We start from the raw sequence: 26,352 nt of genomic DNA, 5'->3' as shown, positions 1-26,352 counted from the left end.
TCAAAAAAGAGTTGGAAATTCTTCCTTTTTTGGTAGAAAATTAATCTTCTTGATTGAAAGTCATCTTTTTTATTTAAAAACTCACCTCTTCTGGTAGAAAGTTCAGAATTCATTTGTTAAAAATGCAATTGTTTCGTTGAATGCGTGATTTTAACCCTTAAAGTACATTGTGGGTAACTAATATCTCAAGCAATTTTCAAACTCTTATAAACTATACTTAATTTGAAAAAATTGAATAAGTGTCGCCATCTAGCTTTAGTTGGAGACACTAACTGTAAGCACAGTCGTTTATCCTACTGCGTCAGTCTACTAGCAGCAGCTGCTAAAAGTGGAGGTAAAAAAATCGTGGGGTGAATAACACCCAATGTGCACTTAGTGAGTGAAAAAATAATTTTGGAACAAATTTTTTCTTGAAATTTAATTGATTTTTGTTTACTTTCCAACGTAACTATATCAAATAAAGTGAAATAAATGTTCAATTTCTTGTATTTTTATATAGTATTACATGTCCTACTTCCTAAATTTTTATAATAATAAATCGATTTAAAATAAAACAATCTAATTCATCATTTTATCATAAAATTGACATTTCAACTGTGAAAATAAATATCTTTTTTGAAGCACCCATGTTGAAATATTTTTTTTATCAAAGTACACTATTTCAAAAGTATAATCATAAGTTTTCAGGTTAAAATAATTAAAATTGCGTGAGTTATGAATTTTTAAGTAGAAACCCCCATTTTTTCCCTTTTTTTATTCAATAATTTGTTTAACAAACTTAAAATAAATAAATGACTATAAAATCAACTCTACCTTATAAAAGATACCTTAAACTATATCGGATAATTTTATTGTGACAAAATATTCAATAGGGGTTAAACAACACATGATCAAATAAGCTGGGGTGTTGAACACCCACGATGCACTTTACCGTGATTTTTACCATTTGCACTTTTTGATTTTGAAGGAATTTTAAAGATTGTTTAAAGAATCCAAAAAGGTTTAAGGATTTGCAAGAGATTTGATCAATATTTAAGGCAGTTTAGGTGATTTCAAAGAATGTCAAGCGAGTTACTGAAAAGTTATTTAAAAAGATTTTAATGATTTAAAGAGATTTCAAAGGATGCCATTTTTAAAAAATATTATCGGGAATTTAAGAAAATTTAAAGGATTTTAATTAATTATGCTCAATTTTGAAAATTTTAAATGATTTTAAAGCGTTTTAAAGGACTTTAAGGATGTCGAAGAACTCAAGTGCTTTTAAGGAATTACTAGTAACGTGGCGGGATTTAAAGTTTCTTTTTAAAGGATTTAAAAGAAATTCAAAAATAATACAAAAAGGTTGGAAGATTTAAAAGTTATTTTAAAAAATTTTAAGACAGTTTGAGCGGTCTTAAAGAATTTCAAGCGAGTTTTAAAAAAGTTATTTAAAAAGACATTAATGAATTTGAAAAAATTCGAAGATTTTAAGGATTTTTAAGAGATTTAAAGAAATTTAAGAAAATTGAAAGGATTTTAAGAGATTTGAATTAATTTAAGTCAATTTCGAGAAACTTCGAAATATTTTAAATGGCTGCAAAGAAGCTGAAGGGATTTAAAAAAAAATTCGGAAGAGTTTAAGGATATTTATTCGTTGAAAATTCAAACCTTTTGCAGAAAATAATACTATTTAGTTAAAAATAAAATTCTTTGTCAAAAATCTATATTTCCGGTTCTAAAATTGAACCTTTTTGTGAAAAATTCGTCTTTTCGGCTTGAAAATTCAAATATATTGTTGAAAATTCGTTTTTTTTGTGTTTGATTAAGAATTAACTTTTTTTGTTTTGAAAATTCACATTTATGGATTAAAAAATCAACTGTTTTGTGGAAAACCCTAACTTTCGGATTTGAAATTCAACAATTTAAAAGAAAATTGAACCATTTTTATGAAAATTCTTATTTATTTATCAAGTTTTTCCAGTGTAATGCAAACTGAATTAATGGAACCCAATAAAAAAAACTTCTTTGGTTGAAAATCCATTATTTACAATTGAAAAATGAACTATTCAATTTTTGGTTAAAAATTCATGTTTTTTGTTTACAAATTTTATTATTTTGTTTAAAATAGAATTATTTTGTTAAAAAATCAACAATATTTAAAAAAAAGTCATCCACTGTATTGTAGGAAATTCCTATTCTTGGCTAAAATATAAAAAAAATTTATTTATTTAATTTTTATTTTAGGCATTTTTCTCTTTCTTGACTAAAAAATCTCTTTTGATTGCAAATTCGACTAGTATTAGTATTTTCGGCTGGAAAAATCATCAATTCGTCGAAAATTGATCTAGCTGGTTAAAAATTAACGTATTTTACTGAAAAGTTGTCTGTTTTAATATAAAATCAATTATTTGGTTAAAAATTTAACTGTTTTTTATTTTTAATTAAAATATTTTTGTTTGAAATATCAACTATTAAATGTATCCTTTTTGGTCGAAAATTAAATATTTTCTTAAATATTCATTTATTTGGTTTGAAAATGCATCTTTTTCTGTAGAAATTTTAACGATTTTAAATAAAAATTCAAATGTTTTGTAGAAATTTAATTTTTTGGGGCCAGGAAAATCAGCAATTTGTTAGTTAAACTGTTTTGTAAGAAATTCATTTTTTTTCATTGAAAGTTAAATCTATTAATAGAAAATTTATATTTTTTGCCAAAACCCCAATTTTTTGGTTAAAAATTCTACTTAAAAATATTTTAATATTTTTTTTTTAATATCAACTATTACATTTTCATGAAAAATAATATTTTTGGGTTGAAAATGCAACTACTTGGTTAAAATTTGAACTTTTTTTTTAAAGTTCACTTTTTTGGTTTAAATATTCATAATTTTAGATAAAAATTAATTTTGTTGTTGTTAAAAGTTAATTTTTCAACCAGAAATCTAACTATTTTGTTGTAAATTCAACTGATGAATGAAATTTTTTTAAATTTAAAATTAATTTTCTTAATTGAAAATTTAAATTTTGTAGTAGAAAACCAGTGTTTTTTAATGATACTTCGAAAAATAAAAAACATCTTTTTTTTGAAATATTAAATATTACATTTTTTGTTGAAAATTCATCTTTTTCTATAGAAATTTTACCGATTTTACATACAAATTCAATTAATTGAAAATTAATCTGTTTTGGTCAAAAATGAACTTTTTTATTTAAAATTTAATTTTTGTAGTAGAAAACCAGCTTTTTTTAAATGCTACTTCAAAAAATAAAAAACATTTTTTTTTTTTTGAAAATTCATCTTTTTCTATAGAAATTTTAACGATTTTTAATAAAAATTCAACTAATTAAAAATTAATCTGTTTTGGTCAAAAAGGAACTTTTTTTTAAAAATGCAACAGTTTTGTAGAAATTTCATTTTTTTTTTGCCAGAAAAATAAGCAATTTGGTAGTTAAACTGTTTTGTAGGAAATTCGTTTTTTTTTTGTATTGAAAATTAAATCTCTGAATAGAAAATTTATCTTTTTTGTAATATTAAATATTACATTTTCCGTTGAAAATTCATCTTTTTGGGTTAAAAATGCAACTCCTTGTTTAAAGCTTGAACTTTTTTTTACTAAATATTCATAATTTTAGATAAAAATTAATTTTCTTGTTGTTAAAAATAAATTTTTCAACTAAAAGTCTAACTATTTTGTTGTAAATTCAACCGATAGTTGGAAATTAAAATTTTTATTAAAAAATCTTATTCTTGCGTAGAAAATTCAACCATTTGGTAAAAAATTAGACTATTCGGTACTTTATAAAAATAATTAAATTGAAATAATGTCAAAAGTGTAGTGAGTCCGAGGCCTGGGATTGGGGAAAAAATGTAAAATTATAATTACTTGATGAAAAAAAAACAACGACAAAAAAACAAGGAAAACTTACTCTATGTAGAGATGCAGAGGTTCGGGTGATTCGGTACCCAAAGCAGGATCGACAAACTGGGATCCACGGCCTCTTAAAGTGACTGTAGCTCCCGTTTCGCCCCTAATGTACAATAAATTAGAGCCACCCGCGCCGATTATACGGCCCCTCAATCCGAAACCTTCCGGAGCATTTTCGATTCCAATGCAAATTTTTTCCTGTTGGAAAAATAAAAAGCTTTTCAGTGCTTGAATATATTCCCTTCTTATCAGCCTCATGTCACCGAGATTTGAAACTGCACTATTTTTTATTCAAAAATGTTCCAGAGCCCTAAATTTTTGTACGATTTTGAATTTTTTTTCAAAATTAAAATTCATTAAATTCTTTAATAACTTTAATAGCTCTTTCATAACCAGGGTGGCCGTTTTAATCGACGAAATAAATTCCCGGTAATTTCCCGGATCGCAAACATTTTTCACTGTCAATGAAATTTAAAAAATGGAACACTAAAGCTACAAAATTTTCCACTTGAGATAATAAAAACTGAGCTGCAAATAAAAGCACTCACAGTGGAACTGTTAAATTTTGAACTTTTAAAATTGAAATTTAAAAGTTTTTAATTTAAAAATGTTGTATTCAAATGCTCAATAATTTACGCGTATAAAATTGAAGGTACTAACATTTTTCAATATAAATTAATCAATGAATATTAAAAGTTTCAAAATTATATAATTTTAAGAAGTTTTAAGCTAGAAACATTAAATATTGATAAATTGAAATTTTTTTAACTAAAAACTTCTTAAATTAGAAATTCAATTATTTTCTTTTTAAATAGTTTTAAACTCTTCGGAAAACTTCAAAATTTTATTTCAAAATCTTGAGAAATCTAAAACATGTTTTAAATTTAAAATTATTTTTGAAATTTTTTTAGAACTACTAAATATCTGTCAAAATTAATTAAATTTTTTCTATAATTTTCAGAATATCCTGCAAATTTTAGAAAATTCCTTTACAATTTGGATGTATAAATAACAGTTGAACATTGATTATTTTTAGGCGAAATTGAAGTAATTTTAAGAAATCTGTAGAAGTTTTAAAAAGATTCAAACTTAACGTAAAACTTGAAATGATAGACTAATATAAAGAAAAATGTAGATTTTCGCAGATTTTAAACAAAAAAAATAGATTCTTTTCAAGATTTTGAAAGGCTTCAAAAGAATAAAAACATTTTCTTAAGATTCCTAGGAAAATTAAAAATAATTTTTCATTTAGAAAAATGATTTTAAGAGCATATTTAGAAAGTTTTTCAAAGATTTAAACAAAATTTTCAAAAAAGATTCTAGAAGATTTTCAGAAAACTTTCTAAAATTGGCATGTTAATTTTTTATCTTTTTAAAACTCCTAAATATCTCTAAAATTAATTAAATTTTTTCTACAAATGTTCTTTTATAAATTATACATCGAAATGAAAAAATTTAACTCATAAATTAAGCATTTTTGAGATACAACAATTAAAATTCTGACGTTTAAAGGCTCTTCGAAATTTTAACGATTCCAGGTTTTCTATGTCAAAGAATTCAGTTAAAGATTCTTTACTAGTAAATATTCGGTTTTAATTTACTTTTCTTAAATAAAAATTCAAATATTACTAAATATTCAATAATTATCATTTTATTTTAATTAAAAATTTCAAATTGAATGGGTTAAAAATTGAATATTTTAGACTGAAACAATATTTTAAATTTAATAAAATCCTTTAATTATTTTAAATGTAAATTTTATTAATTTGATTAAATTAAAAATTTAAATTAAATTTAAATTAAATTTAAAATTAATTAAATTTTAATTAAATTAAAAATTTAAATTTGATTCTTTTAAATTTTAATTATTTTTAACTTTAAAATCTGAAAATTCTTACATTTTGAACTGGTTTAAAATCGTTTTGTCAAATAGTTTTTGTTCACTTTTTATTACTTAAAGTACAGATAAATACATTTTTTTATTTGTTTATTAAATAAAAATGTTTTTTATCAAAAATTTTCAACATTAAAGGCTTTTATTTTTTATTTGTTCAAGTCTTTAAAAAAGCATTTACAAATTCTTTAAATTAAAAACGTAAGCTTAAAAATAAAAATTTTTAATGGAAAATTTAAGTAAAAATATTTTAAATTACGCATTGTAAGCTAAATAATAGCATAATTGAGAAACATACAAATTCAACTAATTGTTTAAAAACTGCTGAAATCGAACGTCGGCATATTTTTCTTCTACAAATTTGTAAAATTAACGGTGAAAAAAAATTCACTGTCATTTCCCGTTTTCCGGTCCAGCTGCCACCCTGATAAATGATCAGGAAAACTTTAAATTGTCTTAAATGAATGTTTAGGAACTCAAAGAATACAAGTAATTTCTTTATTATTCCATTTATTTGTTTTAAACAAATTTTATGAACTTGACAAATAGTCTTACTATCGGTAAAAAAAATTTGTTGCTAAAAGTGTTTCATATTAATCCAGGGATGACATTTAATTACAAAACTGATTGAAAAGTTTAAAATAACCATTGTTATAAACAATTCTTGTGGAAAAATATTAGACATTGAGATTTTTTAAAATTATAATTTTCTTCATTCGCCAGCACGACTTCAGGTATTCCTTAAAATAATAAATAATTAATAATCTTTGATCAAATATAACAATTTAAATTTTTATAAACAAATTAGATCAAAAAAATTCAAAATTTTGGCCTTTTCTCAGAGAAGTTTTTTTGTAATGGGAATGTTTTAAGTTATTGAACGAATGGCTGCTAGTCACAAAAATATTAGAAAAGTTAATAATAACCACTGTTATTCGCAATTCTAGTGACAAAATATTTAAACTTGAGGTTTTATCAAATTGAAATTTTCTTTGATTGCCAGAATGGATACAGATATACCTGAAAATAATATATCTTCGATAATATTTGTTGAAAGGTAAGAATTTGAATATTTATAAACAAATGAGATAACAAATTTAAAATCTGCATGCAGTTATAATTCCAATTTGGAATTCGTTTATCTAAATTGTTTATAAACATTTAATTTGTCATATTTTACTAAATATTATCACAGATAATTTTTTTTAGGAATATCCGTAGCCGTTCTAGCGATTAAATGAAATTAAAATGTTATAAATGCTTAAATTGGAATAATTTGTCACAACAATTATTCATAACAATGGTTATTGTTAACTTCTCAAATATTTTGGTGACCAGCAGTCATTCGCCCAATGGCTTAAAATATTTCCAGTGCAAAAAAAATTCTATGCAAAAGAGCAAAAATTTTGAATCTGTTTATATAATTTGTTTAAAAAATAAAAATTGTTATATTTGATCAAATATTAATAAATATTTATTATTTTAAGAAATACCTGAAGTCGTTCTGGCGAATTAAGGAAATTCTAATTTGAAAAAATATGAAATTTTAATATTTTGACACAAAAATGGTTTATAATAATAGTTATTATAAACAATTAGAGGAGACAAAAGTTGGGAGCGTCAAGCTTTTTAGAATTTATTTTAATTAATAGAAAATTGAATTTTTACGTTAAATTTTCGGTTGAAAATTCAACTCTTTTTTTTAAACTATTAAAAGACTATTTTCTTGAAAACTTAACTGTTTCGTAGAAAATTTTACTTATTGTTTAAAATTTATATTTTGGTGTTGAAAAATGAACTGAAATATTTTCTGGAAAAAAGTTAGACTTATAAAAAAATGTTTTTTTTTCTTGTTCAAAAATTCATCTGTTTTAGTACAAAATTGATATTTTTTTGATAAAAATGCAACTATTTGGTAGAGAATTGAACTATTTTGTTAAAAATTCATCCTTTTTGGTAAAAAAAAATGGTCTTTTTGGATTGAAAATTCAATTTTCATCGCAGAAATTTATTTTTTTGTTACAAAAATTCAATTTTTGATGTTATTGAGTTAACTGGAATTTTTTTAAAATGAAAACTCAAAAATTTTTGTTATAAAAAATTCTTCTGCTTTAAGATAAACTTCGTACTTTTGGATAAAAATGCAGCTATTGGCTAGAGAATTAAACAATTATGTTAAAGTCATCCTTTTTGGTTAAAACTTCGTCATTTTGGATTGAAAATTCAATTTTGTTGGTATGAAATTATTTCTTGTTAAAAAATTCATAGTTTGATCGTGAAAACTCGACTAAAATCTTTTTCAACAGAAAATTCAACTATTTTTTTGAAAATTTATCTTTTTGATCTATTTATAGAAGAAATTTCATTTTTTGTATGAAAATGCAACTTTTTGGTTAAAAATCGTTTTTCTTTGCTTGATAATCCAATAAATTTGTTTAAATAATTTCGGTTAAATCGCTTTGTTAAGAAATCACTTTTTTTTGTTAAAGATTTATATTTTACGTTGAAAAGTTATCTCATTGGTTAAAAGTTTAATTATCTTGTTGATAATTAATTTTTTTTTAATTGAAAATTAAATTACTTGAGTTAAAGTTCAACTAAATTGTGAAATTTTTCTTTATTGAAGACTTATGTCTGGTTGAAAATTTAACTGTTTAGTGAAAAATATATATTTTTTGTTTTATTTAAAATTCATTCTTTAACAGAAAATGTAACTTTTCCATTTTTTAAGATTGCTATTTTTTAGTTAATATTTCACTTTTTTTTATGTAGAAAATAATTTTTTAGTTTAAAATTTCCTTTTTTTGCGTGAAAATACATCAGTTTCATGGAAAATTAATTTTTTGTTAAGCAGTCACATTTTTTTTCTGAAAATTAAATTTTTGCAAGAAAATGTGTCTTCTGGTTTGAAGGTTCAATAATTTAGATAAACTTTTATTTATTTTTTGAGTGAAAAATCTTTATTTGTTGGAAATTCGCCTTTTTGGGTTTAAAATTTTTTTTGTTGTTGTATAAATTTCATTCTTTTTTGATAAAAATATAAACTAGGACACTTTTTCGTTGGAAATCTACATTTTTAGGTTGAATATTCAACTATTATGTTAAAAATTCAATTATTTTGTTAAAGAGTTATCTTTTAAAGTATAAAAAACTTCTTTTTGTAAAAAATATTTTTTTTTTGAAAATTATGTTTTCTAATTAAAAATTGATTGATTTAACTCATAAATATTTCGTCTAAAATTTATGTTAAGTTGAAAATTCAAATATTTGATTTAAAATTCTTGCATTTTATGGAAAATTCGAATTTTTGGGAGAATATTTAAGCTTCTTGGTGGCTAATTTCTCTGTTTGTTAGAAAATTCCTTTAAAAATCAAATATTTGGTTAAAAATTCATGCAGTTTGTGAAAAATTTGTCTATTTTGAAAGAAAATTCATCTTATCGGTTGAAAATTCATCCTTTTCATTCAAAATCAGTTTTTTTCTTACTTAAAATTAATCTTCCAAACTGATAATATAACTGTTCCATTTTTGCCGAAAAAATTTACTTTGATTTTATTGAAAACTAAGTTTTGGACTGAAAATTTAATTACTCTATTTTTAGTTAAAAATTTATCTGCTATAGGTGAAAATTCACTATATGTCGAAAAAAATTTTGAACTTTAACTATTCCATTTATTGTTGAATTTTTTGTTGTTGTTGACAGAAATATAATATTTTTCGCTAAAAAATTCATCAGTGTAATTAAAAATTAATTTCTTTGACTGAAAATTCGTTTTTTTTGTAGTTAAAAATTAATTTTTTAAAACTGAAGATGTAACCATTCTATTGTTGCTTGAAAATGTATATTTTTAGTTGATTTTTTTTTCGAAAAACCATTTTTTTATTTATTCAAATTTTACTTTTCTAACAGCAAATTGATTTATTTTAGTTTTCATTTCTAAATTTACCTTTTTTAGTTGAAAAATTTTATATTTGACTGAAATTTTTTTTTTAATCCATTTGAAGGTTATATAATTAGATATTGGATATAATTTATATGATACAAATTTATTTTGATGTAAAATACCCCTATTATAATTACGTATTTTTAAAAAAAATGTTCTTGATGTTGTGAAATGAGTATTTGAATTTATTTTTCCAAATTATATGTGCATGTTTTATGTTTTTTCTGAAATTAGTTTAAAAGATTATTCAAAAATCAAATTTTCAGGAATGAAAGTTCAACTTTTTAAACAAATATAAAGTGAAAATTATTTTAATGTTTTTCATGAAAATTATAATTTAATGCTTTTTATTTTGTAAACTGATTAATTAATTATCAGCTGATTAGTTTTTTTTCATAATAAATGTGAAATTAAATGAAGATTAAAATTTAGTTAAAAAAATAAAGTAACATACATTTATTATTTATTTTAAGATTTCATAACTGAATATTGGTTACAGTTTGTTTGTTATAAAGGTTTAAAATTTTTAACAATTTGTGGTAAAAATTATTTTAAATTTTCAATAAAAATAATTTATTACTACAATTATATATATAATTTAATTGTTTATCATTTATAATAATTATAATTGAATTCATTAGTTATCACTTGAATTATTTTCTTCACAATAATTAATTACATAAAGGTTGAATTTTAATTTTTTCAAATAACTAACATAAATTTAATATTTATTTAAAGATTGTTTAATTAAATATTGGCTATAATTTGTATAATAAAAGTTTGTTTGCATTTAAAATACCTCTATTCCAATTATATAATTTCGTTAAATATTTGTGATGATGTGAAATGAGTATCTAAATTCAATTTTCAAAATGACATGATACATATATGTTTTAATTTTTTCTGAAATTAGTTTAAAAGGTTATTAAAAAATCAAATTTTCATAAATGAAAGTTTAAATTTAAAAAAATCTGTAGTAAAAATTATTTCAAATTTTCTATGAAAATAATGGATTATTATTATAATATAATAAAATATAAATAAAAATATAAAGTTTTTTTATATTTATAATACCTCTGTTCTAATTATATAATTTGTTTAAATGTTCGCAGTGTTGTGAAATGAGTATCCGAATTCAATTTTTAAAATTATACGATACACATGTTTCAATTTTTTCAGGAATTTAAAAGGTTAATAATAAATCATGTTTTCAGATATGAAAGTTAAATCCTAAAAAGTATATAAAGTAAAAATTATCTTAATGTTTAAATGAAAATAATTATTTTTATTTTGTTAAATAACATAAATTATTTACTTTAAAGTCATGTAGTTAAATATTAGCTATAATTTGTAGAATAAAAGTATATTTGTATTTAAAATACCTCTATGCCAATTATATAATTTAATTAAACGTACGTGATGTTGTGAAATGAGTATCTGAATTCAGATTGCCAAATTATATGATACATAAGTTTCCATTTTTTCTAGAATTAGTTTCAAAGTTTATTAATAAAGAAAATTTTCAAATATGAAAGTTCAAATTAAATACAAAATATATAAAGCAAAAATAGTCTAGTATTATAAATGGGCAGTATACTCACGACAGACGGAACGCCAGAATGCAAACTCATCAGAGGCGGAGGAGCATTCGTGAACCTACTTGGCCTATTCAGAGAACTTCTGTGTTCAGTCTGAACAATTTCATTGATTTTTTGTATCGCCACTATAATTGGAAAATAATTCGTTTGAAAAATTAGAGAATAGAGATTAAATTACACAATTGGATTCTTCAAACACATTGCGAAGAAGGAACTTAAAAATCAAAAAAATATACATACAATCAATGCTGCGCTTTGTATGTCCTTGTATGTACAAATAAAGTGGCCTTTCATTGGTGCAACGTTGTTTTTCGGGTTCAGTCATGAAACGACCACGTGTGGAAACAGTCGCTCCTGATAGTTATAAAAAAAAAATTAGTCAAAAATTCGTTTCGCAGTCTGTTAAAATATTCGCTAATCCTCCCTTCCACGACTTCTTACACTTTATTAATAAATTAAATGTATATAAAATTCAAATTCAAATTTGTAGAAAAATGTTAAGTAAAAATTAGTCGAATGTATAAATGAAAATAATACTTTGATGCTTTTTATGTTGTAAACTGTTTAATTAATTTTGTTCCCAATATTAAATTACATAAAAAGATAATTTAATTTGTTTGCCAATTAAGTAACATAAAATATTATTTACTTTAATGTTTTGCAATTGATTATCAGCTATTATTTTTATAGTGAAAGTTTATTTTTTCTTTAAAATATCTCTATTACAATTATATAGTTTTTTATGTTTGTGATGTTGTGAAATGAGTATCGGAAATAAAATTTTCTAAATGATGTATATATATTTGTTTCAATTAGTTGGAAAGGTTTAAAAAAAAATCAAATTTACAGAAATTGAAGTTTGAATTTATAAAAAAATATGAAGCAAAAATTATTTGAATGTATTAATGAATAAATATTTTAATGCTTTTTATGCTCTAAACTGTTTAAGATATTATTAGCTGATTAATTTTGTTCACAATATTGACTTACATAAAAATTTTATTTGATTTATTTTTCAATTAAGTAACATGAAATATAATCTTATTTAAGCTTATGGAATTAAATATTAGCTATTATTTTTATTCGAAACTATAACACTCTCATTCCAAATGCCAAATTCAAAATTTTGAACTTTTATAAATTGTAGAGTTCAAAGATTCAGGTTCGGTTCCAAAAAATATAAATTCATGTTCTGGGTGACCGTTTTAATAAAGGGAAAAAAATCCCGGTCATTACCGATTTTTTTTCACGATTCGCAAAGATTTTTCCCGTCAATGCAATTTTGAAAATCGAATTCTATTCTAAACATTTTTCCATTTAAAGAAATACAAAAATAAACAACAAATTAAAGCATTCAACGAACTTGGGCGGATTTTTCTTCTGAAAATTTTTTAAATTCCCGGTGTTATCAATTTAAATACGTTAAAAATTATAAAATTTTAAGCAATTTTAAATTCTAATTCCAGCTCAGAATTAGTTAAACATTGAAAATTCCCCGTTTAAATGCAAAATTTTAATTCTTTTCTAAAAATTACCTATTCAAATCGAGAATTTCAATTCTTTTAGAAAATTCTGCATTTCAACTAAGAATTAGAATTTTTTGTGAAATTACCTGTTCCAATTCATAATTAAATTTTTTTTAAATACCAAGTTTCAACACAGAATAATAATTTTGTTTGAAAAATTCAATTTTCCATTGAGAACTCAGAAATAAAATTATTTTGAAAAAATCCTTGTTCAAATCAAGAATTAAATTTTTTTCGAAAATATTCCGTTTCAAATTAAAATTAGAGTTCATTATTTAAAAAACTCCCTGCTCCAGGTCGGAATTTATTTAAATGTTTAAATTTCATTTTCCACGACAATTTATCATTCTTTTGGATAAATATCAGTTTCAACTCAGAATTGGCTAAAATTTGAAAATTCCCGGCTCCGAGTTAAAATTATTAATATTCTGGATAAATTCCACATTCATTTTTACCAATTTTGTAAATCTTTATAAACCTTTTTAAATATTCTTTTAAGATTAGTTTATTAAAATAAAAAATCATTTTGAATTTCCCTGGGAAATGTTTATTGTTTTTCTGAAGCCTGTCAAAATTCTTAAAAAGCTTCTAAATTTTGTTTCGAAATCTGCAAAAATCTATATTTTGTTTTAAATTATTTTGTTACGAATGGCAGAATTTCGTCGGCACACGTAGACATTTCGTTTAAATTTTTGAAATCATTTCAAATTTAAAATTGATTTTGAATTTTTTCAAATCTTTTAAATATCTCTTCAACTTGCTCGAATTTTTCTATGAATAAAATATAATTTTTTTATGACATAAAAAATTTTAATTTATAATTCTTTATTATATAATATAATAAAGATGTTCAATTGTTATTTGAACATCAAAATTCAACAATTCGACTTGCAAATTAAATTTTTGCATATAAAACAATTAAAAGTGTAACGTTCAAAGTTTAGTGTTTTTTTTTTATTTTTATTTTAGAATATTTATATAATAATTACTGATTTGAAAAGAAGAGTAAGATATTTCTAAATATTGAGTAACTGCTTTTTTTTCTTAAATGAAACATTTCAAATTACATGGTTTAAAAATGGAATATTTTAGACTGAAATTTTATATACTTTTTAAAATCTTAAAGTACAATTCAATTAAAAAAATCATAATTTATTGCTTATTTAAAGTGAATAAATTAGAGGTTTTTTCTCTCTTTTGACAAAAAATTGTAGCTGAATGATAGAGTTATCAATAAAGTAACTTTTCCGAAGTACAAACTCAAATTCTAAATATTCTTTAACACAACAGAGCACAATTTTGAAAAAAATTAATTTTTAAGCAAATACTTACAATTTCAAATTAAAAATATAAATTTTTGACCCAAAATAAAACAGTTACACCTTCAGTTGAAACAATTTATTTTCAGCGCCAAAAAAAACTGATTTTTAAAAAAATAGTTCAATTTTTTAACCAAAGTGATGAATTTTCAATTAAAGTTATGAATCTTTATCCAAACAGGTAAATTTTTAAATACAAAAATAATAATTTTCAGCCAAAATGTTATAGTGATATTTTTAGTTAAAAAATGTTTAATACAGCACAAGATAGTTTTCAACTGAAACAATGAGTCTTTAACTAAAATATTTGATTTCTCAAACAAAAAATTACTTTTTACCAAAAAGATCAATTGTCAACCAAAACTTAAACAATTAAATTTTAAGTTAAAAATTATTGTTTAACCAAACAGATGGATTTTTCACTAGAGCTATCGAATTTAAAATTGTTGAATTTTTAACCGGAAAAATATGAATTTGCAATGAACAACGTAACAAATTTTTATTTTTATTCTTTCCCTCTTTATCTAAAATTTAGAAGAGGGAAATAAAATTGTAACGAATTCTAACAGATCTCACTAAAATTATATTTGATAAAATTATTTATTATTTATATTGAATAACAAATTATTGTTTTTAGAAATTAGAGAAGGTACCAATAATCTGAAATAATAAAAAAATATAATAACTATGAGTTTTAATAAAAACTTTAACAATTTAAATAAAAAATCGTCTTAATGGAGGTAATCTTCTAATCTGGTAAAAAATTTACTATATTATTCAAAATTGAACTGGAAATTAATTAAATATTAACTTTTTTATTAATTTATAAATATAATTCAAATTCATCTTCCAACTGCAGTTTGACGTCTCAAGAAAAAAGTAGAATGCAGTTAAAAAGTCGCAGTTTTCCGGAATTTGCAACTGATTGTGACATAATTGTTTAAACAATGTATTATTAAGAATAATATTTTCTTAGATTAATGCTAGAAAGTTGCAGAATTTTTCCCTCAGATTTTCCACTTTTTGTCTGCATTTCAATTAAAACGACGTAATCATTAATTCAAGTCAATGAACATAATTGTTTAAACAATTTATTCTTATTTTTAATAATAATCTCTTTAGAAAAAGCTACAAAGTTACTTTTTTTTTAATATTCAACCTTTTGTCCACTTTTCACCTAAAGCTAGGAAAAGTTATTATTATTTAGCAAAAATAATTGTCTAAAAAAATTATTATTGTTTATAACTATCTTCTTTTAAAAAATTGCTAGAAAGTTGCAGTTCTTTCTGAATTTTTTTACTCTGTTTTGGCTTTTTATTTATGAACAAATAATCAATACAGAGAATAATTTTTTGAAAAATCTTTCACTTTTGTGAATATATTTTTATATAAATGCAGTTACACTGCCAAAATAGAAAACTTTTAATTTTTATAAATTATTAGAGTTAAAAAATTTAGATTAGGGTTCAAAAATATAAATCCACGTTTACATTTTCAATGCTCTAAATTAAAGAATCAATCAATAAACTTTAAAAAAATTATATTATTAAGTTCTTTTAGGCTAGAAAAATTAAAAAAAATTCAAGTTAAAAGTTCTTATTTTGCAAGTTAAATTATTTGAATTTTAAATAGTTTAAGCATGCTTGAAAAGCTTTAAAATTTAATTTAAAATCTTGAGAAACCTAGAAGTTGTTTAAATTTTTCAAATTTAACAAGAACCTTGGAATGTTTTCAAAACTTCTAAATAACTTTTAAAACTGATTAAATTTGTCCTACAGCTCCTAGAAAATCCTGCGAATTTAAACAAATTTTCTTAAAATTTTGATTTATAAATAACAATTGAACATTTATTATTTTTAGAAAAAATTATAGTAATTTTAGATTTCAAACAAAAAATTTAGAAGCTTTAAACATTGTGAAAGGCTCCAAAAGAATAAAAACATTTTCTTAATATTCCTAGGAAAATTGAAAATGATTTTACATTTTCAAAAATTATTTTAACAGAATAGTTAAAAAGATTTGAAGATATTTCCAGAATTGTTAAAAAAAGAGCCTGGAAGATTTGAAGAATTAAAAAAAATGGCAGGATTTTCTAAAAATTGTAGAAAAGGTTTGATTCATTTTAAAATATGTTTAGAAATTGTGAAAAAAAATTCCACAAACTTCGTTTAAATTATTTGAAATTATTTCAAGTTTAAAATTAATTTTGAATCTTTTCAAAACTTCTAAATATCTCTTAAAATTACTGAATTTTTTTTTACAAATAATAAATGTTTAATTATTATTTCTACGTAAAAATTCAACAATTTAGCTTACAAATTAAACATTTTTAAAATAGAACAATAACAATTTTAACATGAAAAGTTTGAAAGCTCTTGGCCATTCTAACGATTTATAGGTTTCTATGTCAAACAATTCAGTTTCAAATTGATTACTTTTAAATATTTGACTTCAATTGATTCTTATTAAATTAATAGTCAAATATGGCTAAAAAGTAAATAAGTATTCTTTTTTTTTTATAAAAAAATTTTTAATTAAATGGATTAAAAATGGTATATTTTAAATTGTAACAATATTTTCAATTTTTTTCTTTCATTATTGTGCTTTTGATCAATAATATTTATTTGAAAAAATTAATTGTGTACATTCAGGAATTTTCTAATTCTGCATACTTCTGTCGGGAATTTAAAAATTTGGCCTTATTATAAACTGGTGGGAATTTTTCAATTCAGCAATATTATAAATGGTTCGGCAATTTTATTATTGGTGAATTTTATTATTTGAGAATTTTTAAATTCGGGAATTTTACAGCGTCGAAGATTTTATTTTTCGGAATTTTTCGGTCGTTCCATAATAAAATTCCTGAATTATAACACTCGCGAATAATAAGATTCCCGACAATTCATAATATTTGCGAATTCGAAAAAACCGAATTATATTATTCCCGACAGAAAATTGCCGAATTATAAATATTCGAAATTTCGAAAATGCAAAATTCCCCAATTTAAACATTTAAAACTGTTTTTATATATATGATGCATTTATCAAACATAAAGTAATCAAATTTTTCATTTAAAAAATTATTTTTAATGTTAAAAGTTTCTTCAATTATTGTCTGAATTTAAAACAATATTTCTGGATAAAAATTGTTTTCAATTAGTGTTATTTTTAATTCAAAGAATAATTTTAGAAATTGTAAACATTAAAAATACACTTTTTTGATATTTGATTATTGTAATTTTAATGAATAAGATTTAACCAAAAAATTTAAATGTTGAAATTCGGGAATTTCCTAATTCGAATATTTGATAATTCGGTATTTTTCTGCCAGGAATATCTTTAATCGGAAATTTTCAAATTCGTCCATATTATAAACTGACGGGAATTTTATTATTCCGGTATTTTCAATTCGGGAATTTTAAAGCGTAGGGAGTTTAATTTTTCGGAATTTTTCAGTCGCTCCATAATAAAATTCCTAAATTATAAAATTCCCGACAGAAAATTGCTGAATTATATAATATCAGAACCAAAGAACTTAGGAATTATAAAACACCCGAATTTTAATATTTAAAATTGTTTTTATCAATATGAATAATTTTGATGTTTTTAATATTTGATATAATATTCAAAGTTTCTAAAATTATTGTTTGAATTTAAAACAATAATTGAAAAAATATATTTCTAGATAAAAACTATTTCCAATGTTTGTTATTTTAAATTCAAAGAATAATTGTATAAATTGTAAAAATTAAAAACATACTTCTTTTAAATAGTTGATTATTCTAATTTCAATAAAGAGGATTTATCTAAAAAATTTAATTGTTTAAATTCGGGAATTTGCTAATTCGAATATCTGATAATACGGAATTTTTCTGTCGGGAATTTTATTTTTAGGAATTTTTGAGTCATTCCATAATAAAATTCCCGACAGAAAATTGCCGAATTACAAAATATCAGAACTATAGAATTTTGGAATTATAAAATGCCCGAATTTAAACGATTTTAAAATTACTTTTATAAATACGATTCATTCATTAAAAATTAAATAATCAAATATTTTCATTAAACAAAATATTTTTAATGTTTAAAGGTTTTTAAATTATATTTTGAATTTACAACAATAATTAAAAAAATATATGTCAGGATAAAAAATGTTTCCAATTATTGTTATTTTAAATTCAAAGAATAATTTGAGAACCTTTAAACATTAAAAATATACTTTAAAAAATATTTGATTATTGCAATTTCAATAAATAAAATTTATTTAACAAATTTAATTGTTTACATTCGGGAATTTTCTAATTCTAATATTTGATAATTCGGCATTTTTCTGTCGGGAATTTTCAAATTCGTCCATAATAAAAACTGACGGGAATTTTATTATTCGGGAATATTATAAATTGTTCGAGAATTTTATCATTTGGGAATTTTAATATTCGGCAATTTTTCAATTCAGCAATTTTATTTTTCGAGAATCTTATGATTCGGGAATTCTACAGCGTCGGGAATTTAATTTTTCGGAATTTTTCAGTCGTTCTGCAACAAAATTCCAAAATTATAAAATTCCCGAATTACAAAATATCAGAATTAGAGTTAATTTTAATATTGAAAGTTTCTAAAATTATTGTCTGAATTTAAAACAATGATTGGAAAAATCTATTTGTGGATAAACATTGTTTCTAATTAATGTTATTTTAAATTCAAAGAATAATTTTAGAAACTTTAAAAATTAAAAAACATTTGTTTAATGGAAATATTTGATTATTTTATTTTTGATAAATGAATCATATTTATAATAGCAATTTTAAATTCGGAAATTTTATAATTCCAAAATTCTCAAGCTCTGATATTTTATAATTCGGCAATTTTATAATTTACACATTTTATTATCGAGCGACTGAAAAATTACGAACAATAAAATTCCCGACGTTGTAAAATTCCCGAATTATAAAATTCTTGAAGAGTTTTTAATATTACTGAATAATAAAAGTCCTGTCAGAAAAACGCCTAGTTATCAAATACTCGAATTAGAAAATTCCAGAATTTAAACAATACTTTTTAAAAAATAAATCTTATTTAGTAAAATTACAATAATCAACTACTTTTTTTAAAAAGTATACTTTTGATGTTTACAATTCCTAAAATCATGCTTTGCATTTAAAATAACACTAATTGAAAACAATTTTTATCCAGAAACATATTTTTCAACTATTGTTGTTTTAAATTCAAACAATAAATTTAGAAACTTTAAACATTACAAATAATTTGTTTAATGAAAATATTTGATTATTTTATTTTTGATAAATGAATCATTCTTATAAAAATAATGTTTAATGTTTAAATTAGGGAATTTTACTATTGAAAAATGAAGAAAAATAAAATTCCCGAATCATAAAATTCCCGAAAAATAAAATTGCCGAATATTAAAATTCACAAATACAGAAATTCCTCAATAATAAAAATCTCGAAAAATTTATAATATTCCCGAATAATAAAACTCCCGGCAGTTTTTATTATGGGCGAATTTCAAAATACCCGGCAGAGAAATACCGAATTATCAAATATTTGAATTCTGAAATTTTATTTATTGAAATTACAATAATCAATTTTTTAAAAAGTATAGTTTTAATATTTAAAGTTTCTAAAATTATTCTTTGAATTTAATATAACAATAATTGAAAACATTTTTTACCTAGACATATATTTTTTTAAATTATTGTTGTAAATTCAAAAAATAATTTTAGAAACCTTAAACATTGAAAATAAGTTGTTTAATGAAAATATTGGATTATTTAATTTTTGCAAAATGAATCATATTTATAAAAGCAATTTTAAATTCGTTTAAATTGGAGAATTTTATACTTCCAAAATTGATTAGTTCTGATATTTTATAATTCGGCAATTTTCTGACGGGAATTATATAATTTTCGAATTTTATTATGGAACGACTCACAAATTTCGAAAAATAAAATTGCCGAACTGAAAAATTGCCGAATAATAAAATTTATAAATAATAAAATTTTAGAACAATTCATAATATTCCCGAATAATAAAATTCCCGTCAGTTTTTATTATGAACGAATTTGAAAATTCTCGACAGAAAAATGCCGAATTATAAAATATCCGAAGTAGAGAATTTCCGAATTACAAAATTTCCTAAATTAAATATTTAAAATTGTATTTATTATTATGATTCATTTATCAAACATGAAATAATCAAATATTTTCATTAAAAAAATTATTTTTATGTTTCAAGTTTCGAAAATAATTGTCTGAATTCAAAACAACAATAGTTGAAAAATATATTTCTGGATAAAAATTGTTTTCAATTAGTGTTATTTTAAATTAAAAGAATAATTTTAGAAATTGTAAATATTAAAAAAATAATTTTTTAAAAAATAATTGATTATTTTAATTTTGTATTTGTTATTGTAATTTTAATAAATACGATTTATTTTTAAAAAAGTATTGTTTGAATTCGGGAATTTTCTAATTCGAATATTTCATAACTAGGCATTTTTCTTTCGGAAATTTTATTATTCGGGAATATTATACTCTTCGAAAATTTTATTTTTTAAAAATTGTATTAATTGGAAATTTTATTATTCAAAAATTTTATTATTCGAAAATGTTATTATTCGGAAATCTTGTGATTCGAGAATTTCACAGCGTCGGGAATTTTATTTTTCTGAATTTTACAGTCGCCCCATAATAAAATTCGTAAATTATAAAGTTCCCGGCAGAAAATTTTCGAATTATAAACTATCAGAATTAGAGAATTTTGCAATTACAAAATTCACGAATTTGAACAATTAGAATCGTTTCTATAAATATGATTTATTCATTAAAAATAAATTTTTATTATTAAAATTTTAATAAATAATATTTATTTACAAATTTTAATTCTTTGAATCCGGGAATTTTCTAGTTTGAATATTTAATAATATTCGGAAATTTTCCAATTCCGGAATTTTATTATTCAGAAATTCCATTATTCGTGAAATTTATTATTCGGAAATTCTATTATTCGGAAATTTTGTTATTAAGAATTTTATAGCGCCGGGAATTTTATTTTTCGGGAATTTTACAGCATCGGGAATTCTATTTCTCTGCATTTTTCATGAGAAAATTTCCGAATTTTAAAATTTTAAATTGTTTTTATAAATTTGATTCATTTATCAAAAATACAATAATCAAATATTTCCATTCAAAAAATTATTTTTAATGTTTAAAGTTTCTAAAATTATTGTTTGAATTTAAAACAACAATATTTGAATAATATATTTCTGGATAAAAATTGTTTTCAATTAGTGTTATTTTAAATTCAAAGAATAATTTTAGAAATTGTAATAATTAAAAATATACTTTTTTTTTTAAATATTTGGTTATTGCAATTTTAATAAGCAAGATGTATACAAAAAAAAAGTATTGTTTAAATTCCGTAATTTTCTGATTCGAATATTTGATAACTAGGCATTTTTCTGTCGGGAATTTTATTATTCGGGAATATTATAAACACTTCGAGAATTTTATTATTTGGGAATTTTATTATTCGGGAATCTTATTAATCGGGAATCTTTCAGTGTCGGGAATTATATTTTTCGGAATTTTTCATTCGCCCCATCAATAATAAAATTCCAAAATTATAAAATTCCCGACAGAAAATTGCCGAAATATAGAATATGAGAATTTTGCAATCACAAAATTCACGAATGTGAACAATTAGAATCTTTTCTAAAAATATGATTTATTTATTAAAAATAAATTTTGATTATTAAAATTTTAATAAATAATATTTATTTAAAAATTTTAATTCTTTAAATCCGGGAATTTTCTACTTTGAATATTTTATAATATTCGGAATTTTTCTGTCGGGAATTTTATTATTCGTGAATTCTCCAATTCAAAAATTGTACTATTCAGGAATTTTCCAATTCCGGAATTTTATTATTCAGAAATTTCATTATACGGGAAATTTATTATTCGAAAATTTTATTATTTGAGAATTTTATTTTTCGGGAATCTTATGATTTGGGAATTTTACAGCGTCGGGAATTTTATTTTTATGAATTTTTCATAAGAAAATTTCCGAATTTGAACATTTAAAATTATTTTTATAAATTTGATTCATTTATCGAAAATAAAATAATCAAATATTTTCATTAAAGAAATTATTTTTAATGTTTAAAATTTCTAAAATAGTCTGAACTTAAAACAACAATAGTTAAAAAATATTTTTCTGGATAAAAATTGTTTTCAATTAGTGTTACTTTAAATTCAAAAAATAATTTTAGAAATTATAATCATTAAATTTTTTTTTTTTAAATAATTGATTATTGCAATTTTAATAAATAAGATTTGTTTTTAAAAAATTATTGTTTAAATTTGGGAATTTCTAATTTGAATATTTGATAACTGGGTATTTTTCGGTCGGGAATTTTACAGCACCGGGAATTTTTGCTTTTCAGAATTTTTCAGTCGCTCATATTAAAGTTACTAAATTATAAAATTCCCGACAGAAAATTGCTCAATTATAAAATATCAGAATTAGAGAACTTTGGAATGATAAAAATCCGGAATTTTAACATTTGAAGTTGTTTTTATGAATATGAATAATTGTTATATTTTGTATATTTATTATAATATTGAAAGTTTCTAAAATTATTGTTTGAATTTAAAACAATCATTAAAATAATATATTTCTACATAAAAACTGTTTCCAATTTTTGTTATTTTAAATTCAAAGAAAAATGTTATAAAGTGTAAAAATTAAAAACATACTTTTTTAAATGGTTGATTATTCTAATTTGAATAAATAAGATTTATCTAAAAAATCCAATTGTTTAAATTCGGGAATTTTATTTTTCGGAATTTTCCAGTTGCCACGTAATAAAAATCCAAAATTATAAAGTTCCCGACAGAAAATTGACGAATTATAAAATATCAGAATTAAAGAATTTTGCAATTATAAAATTCACGAATTTGAACAATTAGAATCGTTTCTATAAACATGATTTATTTATAAAAAATAAATTTTTATTATTAAAATTTTAAATAAATAATAATTGCTTACAAATTTTAACTGTTTAAATTAGGGAATTTTCTAGTTTGAATATTTAATAATATTCGGAATTTTTCTGTCGGAAATTTTCCAATCTCGGAATTTTAATATTCGGGAAATTTATTATTCGAAAATTCTATTATTCGGGAATTTTATAGCGTACGGAAAATTATTTTTTGGAATTTTTCATATTTCTTTACTGAAAGTCAATGTTAAAATTTAAATTAATTATAATTCTTTTAGAAAATTCGTTGATCAAAGTCAGAATTGTGATTCTTTAAAAAAAAAAATATTTTTCTACTAAATAATAAAATTAATTCTGTTAATTCAGTTCACATTGAAGTGGAAAACCGCGAAAAAGGGAAAATGAGAAAAATAAGGGAAAGACTATGAAGCTTGCGGCAAAAATTTGTTTTTTTCTAATTTATAAGCTAATGAATAATAGATTGAATAAACATTTAAGTCAATTTTTGATCCTTTGGAAATATTACGTTAGAAAATTGGAAAATTTGCTCAAAAAATGAAGTTAATTTTCTACTGCCCATTTTTTTATTTTTTGTCCTAAAGATCAAATTCTGACTGCAGAGCAGCCTAAAGTAAAAATAAATCGATGAATAATGATGGTCTATTCATAAACTACCCTCATGCTTTTCCTACTTTAAAGGAAAGTTTCCGTGTTGGAATATTAATAGAAATTGATTATCTATATATAATACACAGGGATATTTTCAGTGTTGGGTAACTTAAATTATTTTGAGTAACTGTTCACAGTTGCTGGATGAACTAACTTTAAGGTACCTAAAAAGTTACTTTTTTCACTTCCTCAATTTCATAATTTAAATAATAATCATCATCAAAATCTAATTTAAAAATAAATAGGCATTAGTTAAATTTAATCAAAAATAAACAATATATTTCGGACATAAAAACAACAACATACATTTTTTTTTTAAATTTCTTGGATTTCTTTTTCATCTTAAAAATGATTTTTTATATTAAATTATGGAATTTTTTATAAAACAGTTTATTTTCCAATCAAGAAAGATTTTTCAGTCACGTTTTTTAACCAAAGAATTGTATTTTCAGGGCTTTCAACAAAAATAGAAAAGTTAAACTTTCAGTTAGAAAAATGAACTAGAATAGTTGGATTTTAATATAAAAAGAGTAATTTTCAACTAAAATTATTAATATTTAACTGAAATACTTGAATGAATCTCTTCAAGCAGAAAAAAAATTTTCAAATAAAAAGATTAATTTTCCACGAAAATATACAATTTCCAAACAAAAAACATTATTTTTTTAACGAAATAGTTAACTTTGAATTAAATGTGACACATTTTCAAACAAATAGATGAATTTTGAATTTCAAAAAATCCAATTTCAACCGAAAATAAAATAGTTAGATTTTTAGTTAATAAAATTAATGTTCAACTTAAAATTAATTAATTTTAAATCAAAATGTTAAATCTGTAACTAAAATAATCGAGTGTTCAGACTAACAAAAACTAGTATTTACTCTAAGAAAAGATAAATTGTCAACCAAAACTTAAATAATTAAATTTAAATTAAAAAAATTAATTTTTAACCAAATAGATGAATCTTTAACTAAGACTATGCAATATTCTACTCAGATTATGAATATTTAAATTAAATAATTGAACTTTAGACAAAAAAATGCATTTTCAACCAAGAAGATTAATTTTTCAGTTGAAAAAAATAAGTTTCAACAAAAAAGGGAACGAATTTTCAACAAAATAGTCAAATTTTCGGAAAACATTCCTTTTCATCAAAAGAAAAAACCATTTTTTAAATAAATAGCTCATTTTTCAATCCAAAAAAATAAATTTTAAATTTAAATTATTAATCTTAAATATATATATATATAATATACGTATGTGTACCTTTTAACAAAAGATTTAACCTTTTAAGTAATTTTACTTTCATTCTAAAAGGTAAATCTTTCAACTAAAATGATGAGTATTAAGAAAATGACATTCAAAACAAAAAAAAAAAACGATGAAAAAATACTTACATTTTCAAACGAATTGATTAAATTTCGACTAAAATTGTAAATCTTTGAAGAGAGTAGTTGAATTTCAAATCCAGAAAGATCAATTTTCAAATAAGGTGATAATTTCTACCAAAAAAGACGATTTTCAACTAAAATTTTTTTTTGAATTACAAAAAGTTCAAATAAAAAGTTAAAAGAGATTTTGAACAAAAAAGTTAACTTTAAAAATTAAAAAATAAAAAATTTTAACAAAAGGTGAAAAATTTAACCTAACAATTTGATTTGACACCTGAAATATAAATTATCAACTAAAATGATGAATTTTTAACTAAGATACTTTACATTTTTATAAAAAAGAGGAATTTTCAAACCTAAAAATTAGTTTTTTTATCAAAAAGATGAATTTTTCACAAATTAAATAAATTTGCAAACAAATAATTAATTTTTGATTTAAAAATGTCAATTTTCAGCCAAATAGTTAAAATTTTAATTATAAAAAATATTATTTTTTAATTTAAGATCGAACAGAAATTAGACAAAAATAACAATTGAAAAAAGAGGTTAAAAATAAATGAATTTCAAGTCGCCATCCTGATTATTGAAAAAAATATATGAATTTTTTGTACCGGAAGAAATAAATTTAAAAAAAAATTTTGAACAAGAGTTGAATTTTGCGGACAAAGGAATACATTTTTTGAAAAATATATGAATTTTCAACCGAATGGTTGGATTTTTATAACGAAAATGTTAATTTTCAACCTAATAGTTGAATTTTCTACAAAAATATTTTAAATTACTACTCAAGAAAAAAATTAATTTGTAACAAAATAGTTGAACTTTCAAAAAATTAAATTAATTTTAAACTAAAATGATAAATTTTTAACCTAACAACTGAATTATTAACAAAGTAGTTTAACTTTCGACCGAATAGTTAAATTTTCAACTCTTGAATTTTAAACTTTTAAAAGTAAATTTTAAAAGTTTTTGTAAATTGTAGAATTGTGGGTCCGGATGCAATAAGGGCACATAAAATTTTTTCGTGCGAAAACGAAGTCCCCTGGAGGCTTTAGAAAAAATTTTCGAATTTTAATTT

At 21.5% G+C, this 26,352-nt stretch overlaps 1 protein-coding gene across 1 annotated transcript in view; it reads right to left on the bottom strand.

Moving 5' to 3' along the window:
- The window catches only part of LOC117171110 (extensin-like), a 95,695-nt gene that overhangs the window by 55,139 nt on the left and 14,204 nt on the right, over nt 1–26,352 (bottom strand). Inside the window, exons 3-5 of the mRNA XM_033358164.1 lie at nt 11,583–11,696; nt 11,346–11,467; nt 3,907–4,103 (exon numbers count right to left, since the gene is read on the bottom strand). Coding sequence (XP_033214055.1) covers nt 3,907–4,103; nt 11,346–11,467; nt 11,583–11,696 — 433 coding nt within the window. The remainder of the gene's footprint in view (nt 1–3,906; nt 4,104–11,345; nt 11,468–11,582; nt 11,697–26,352) is intronic.

The sequence above is a fragment of the Belonocnema kinseyi genome, chromosome 1 (assembly GCF_010883055.1).
Source record: "Belonocnema kinseyi isolate 2016_QV_RU_SX_M_011 chromosome 1, B_treatae_v1, whole genome shotgun sequence".
Classification (NCBI taxonomy): domain Eukaryota; kingdom Metazoa; phylum Arthropoda; class Insecta; order Hymenoptera; family Cynipidae; genus Belonocnema; species Belonocnema kinseyi.
The sequence above is the reverse complement of the archived record's forward strand: the minus strand, read 5'-3'. Positions and strand labels throughout refer to the sequence as shown.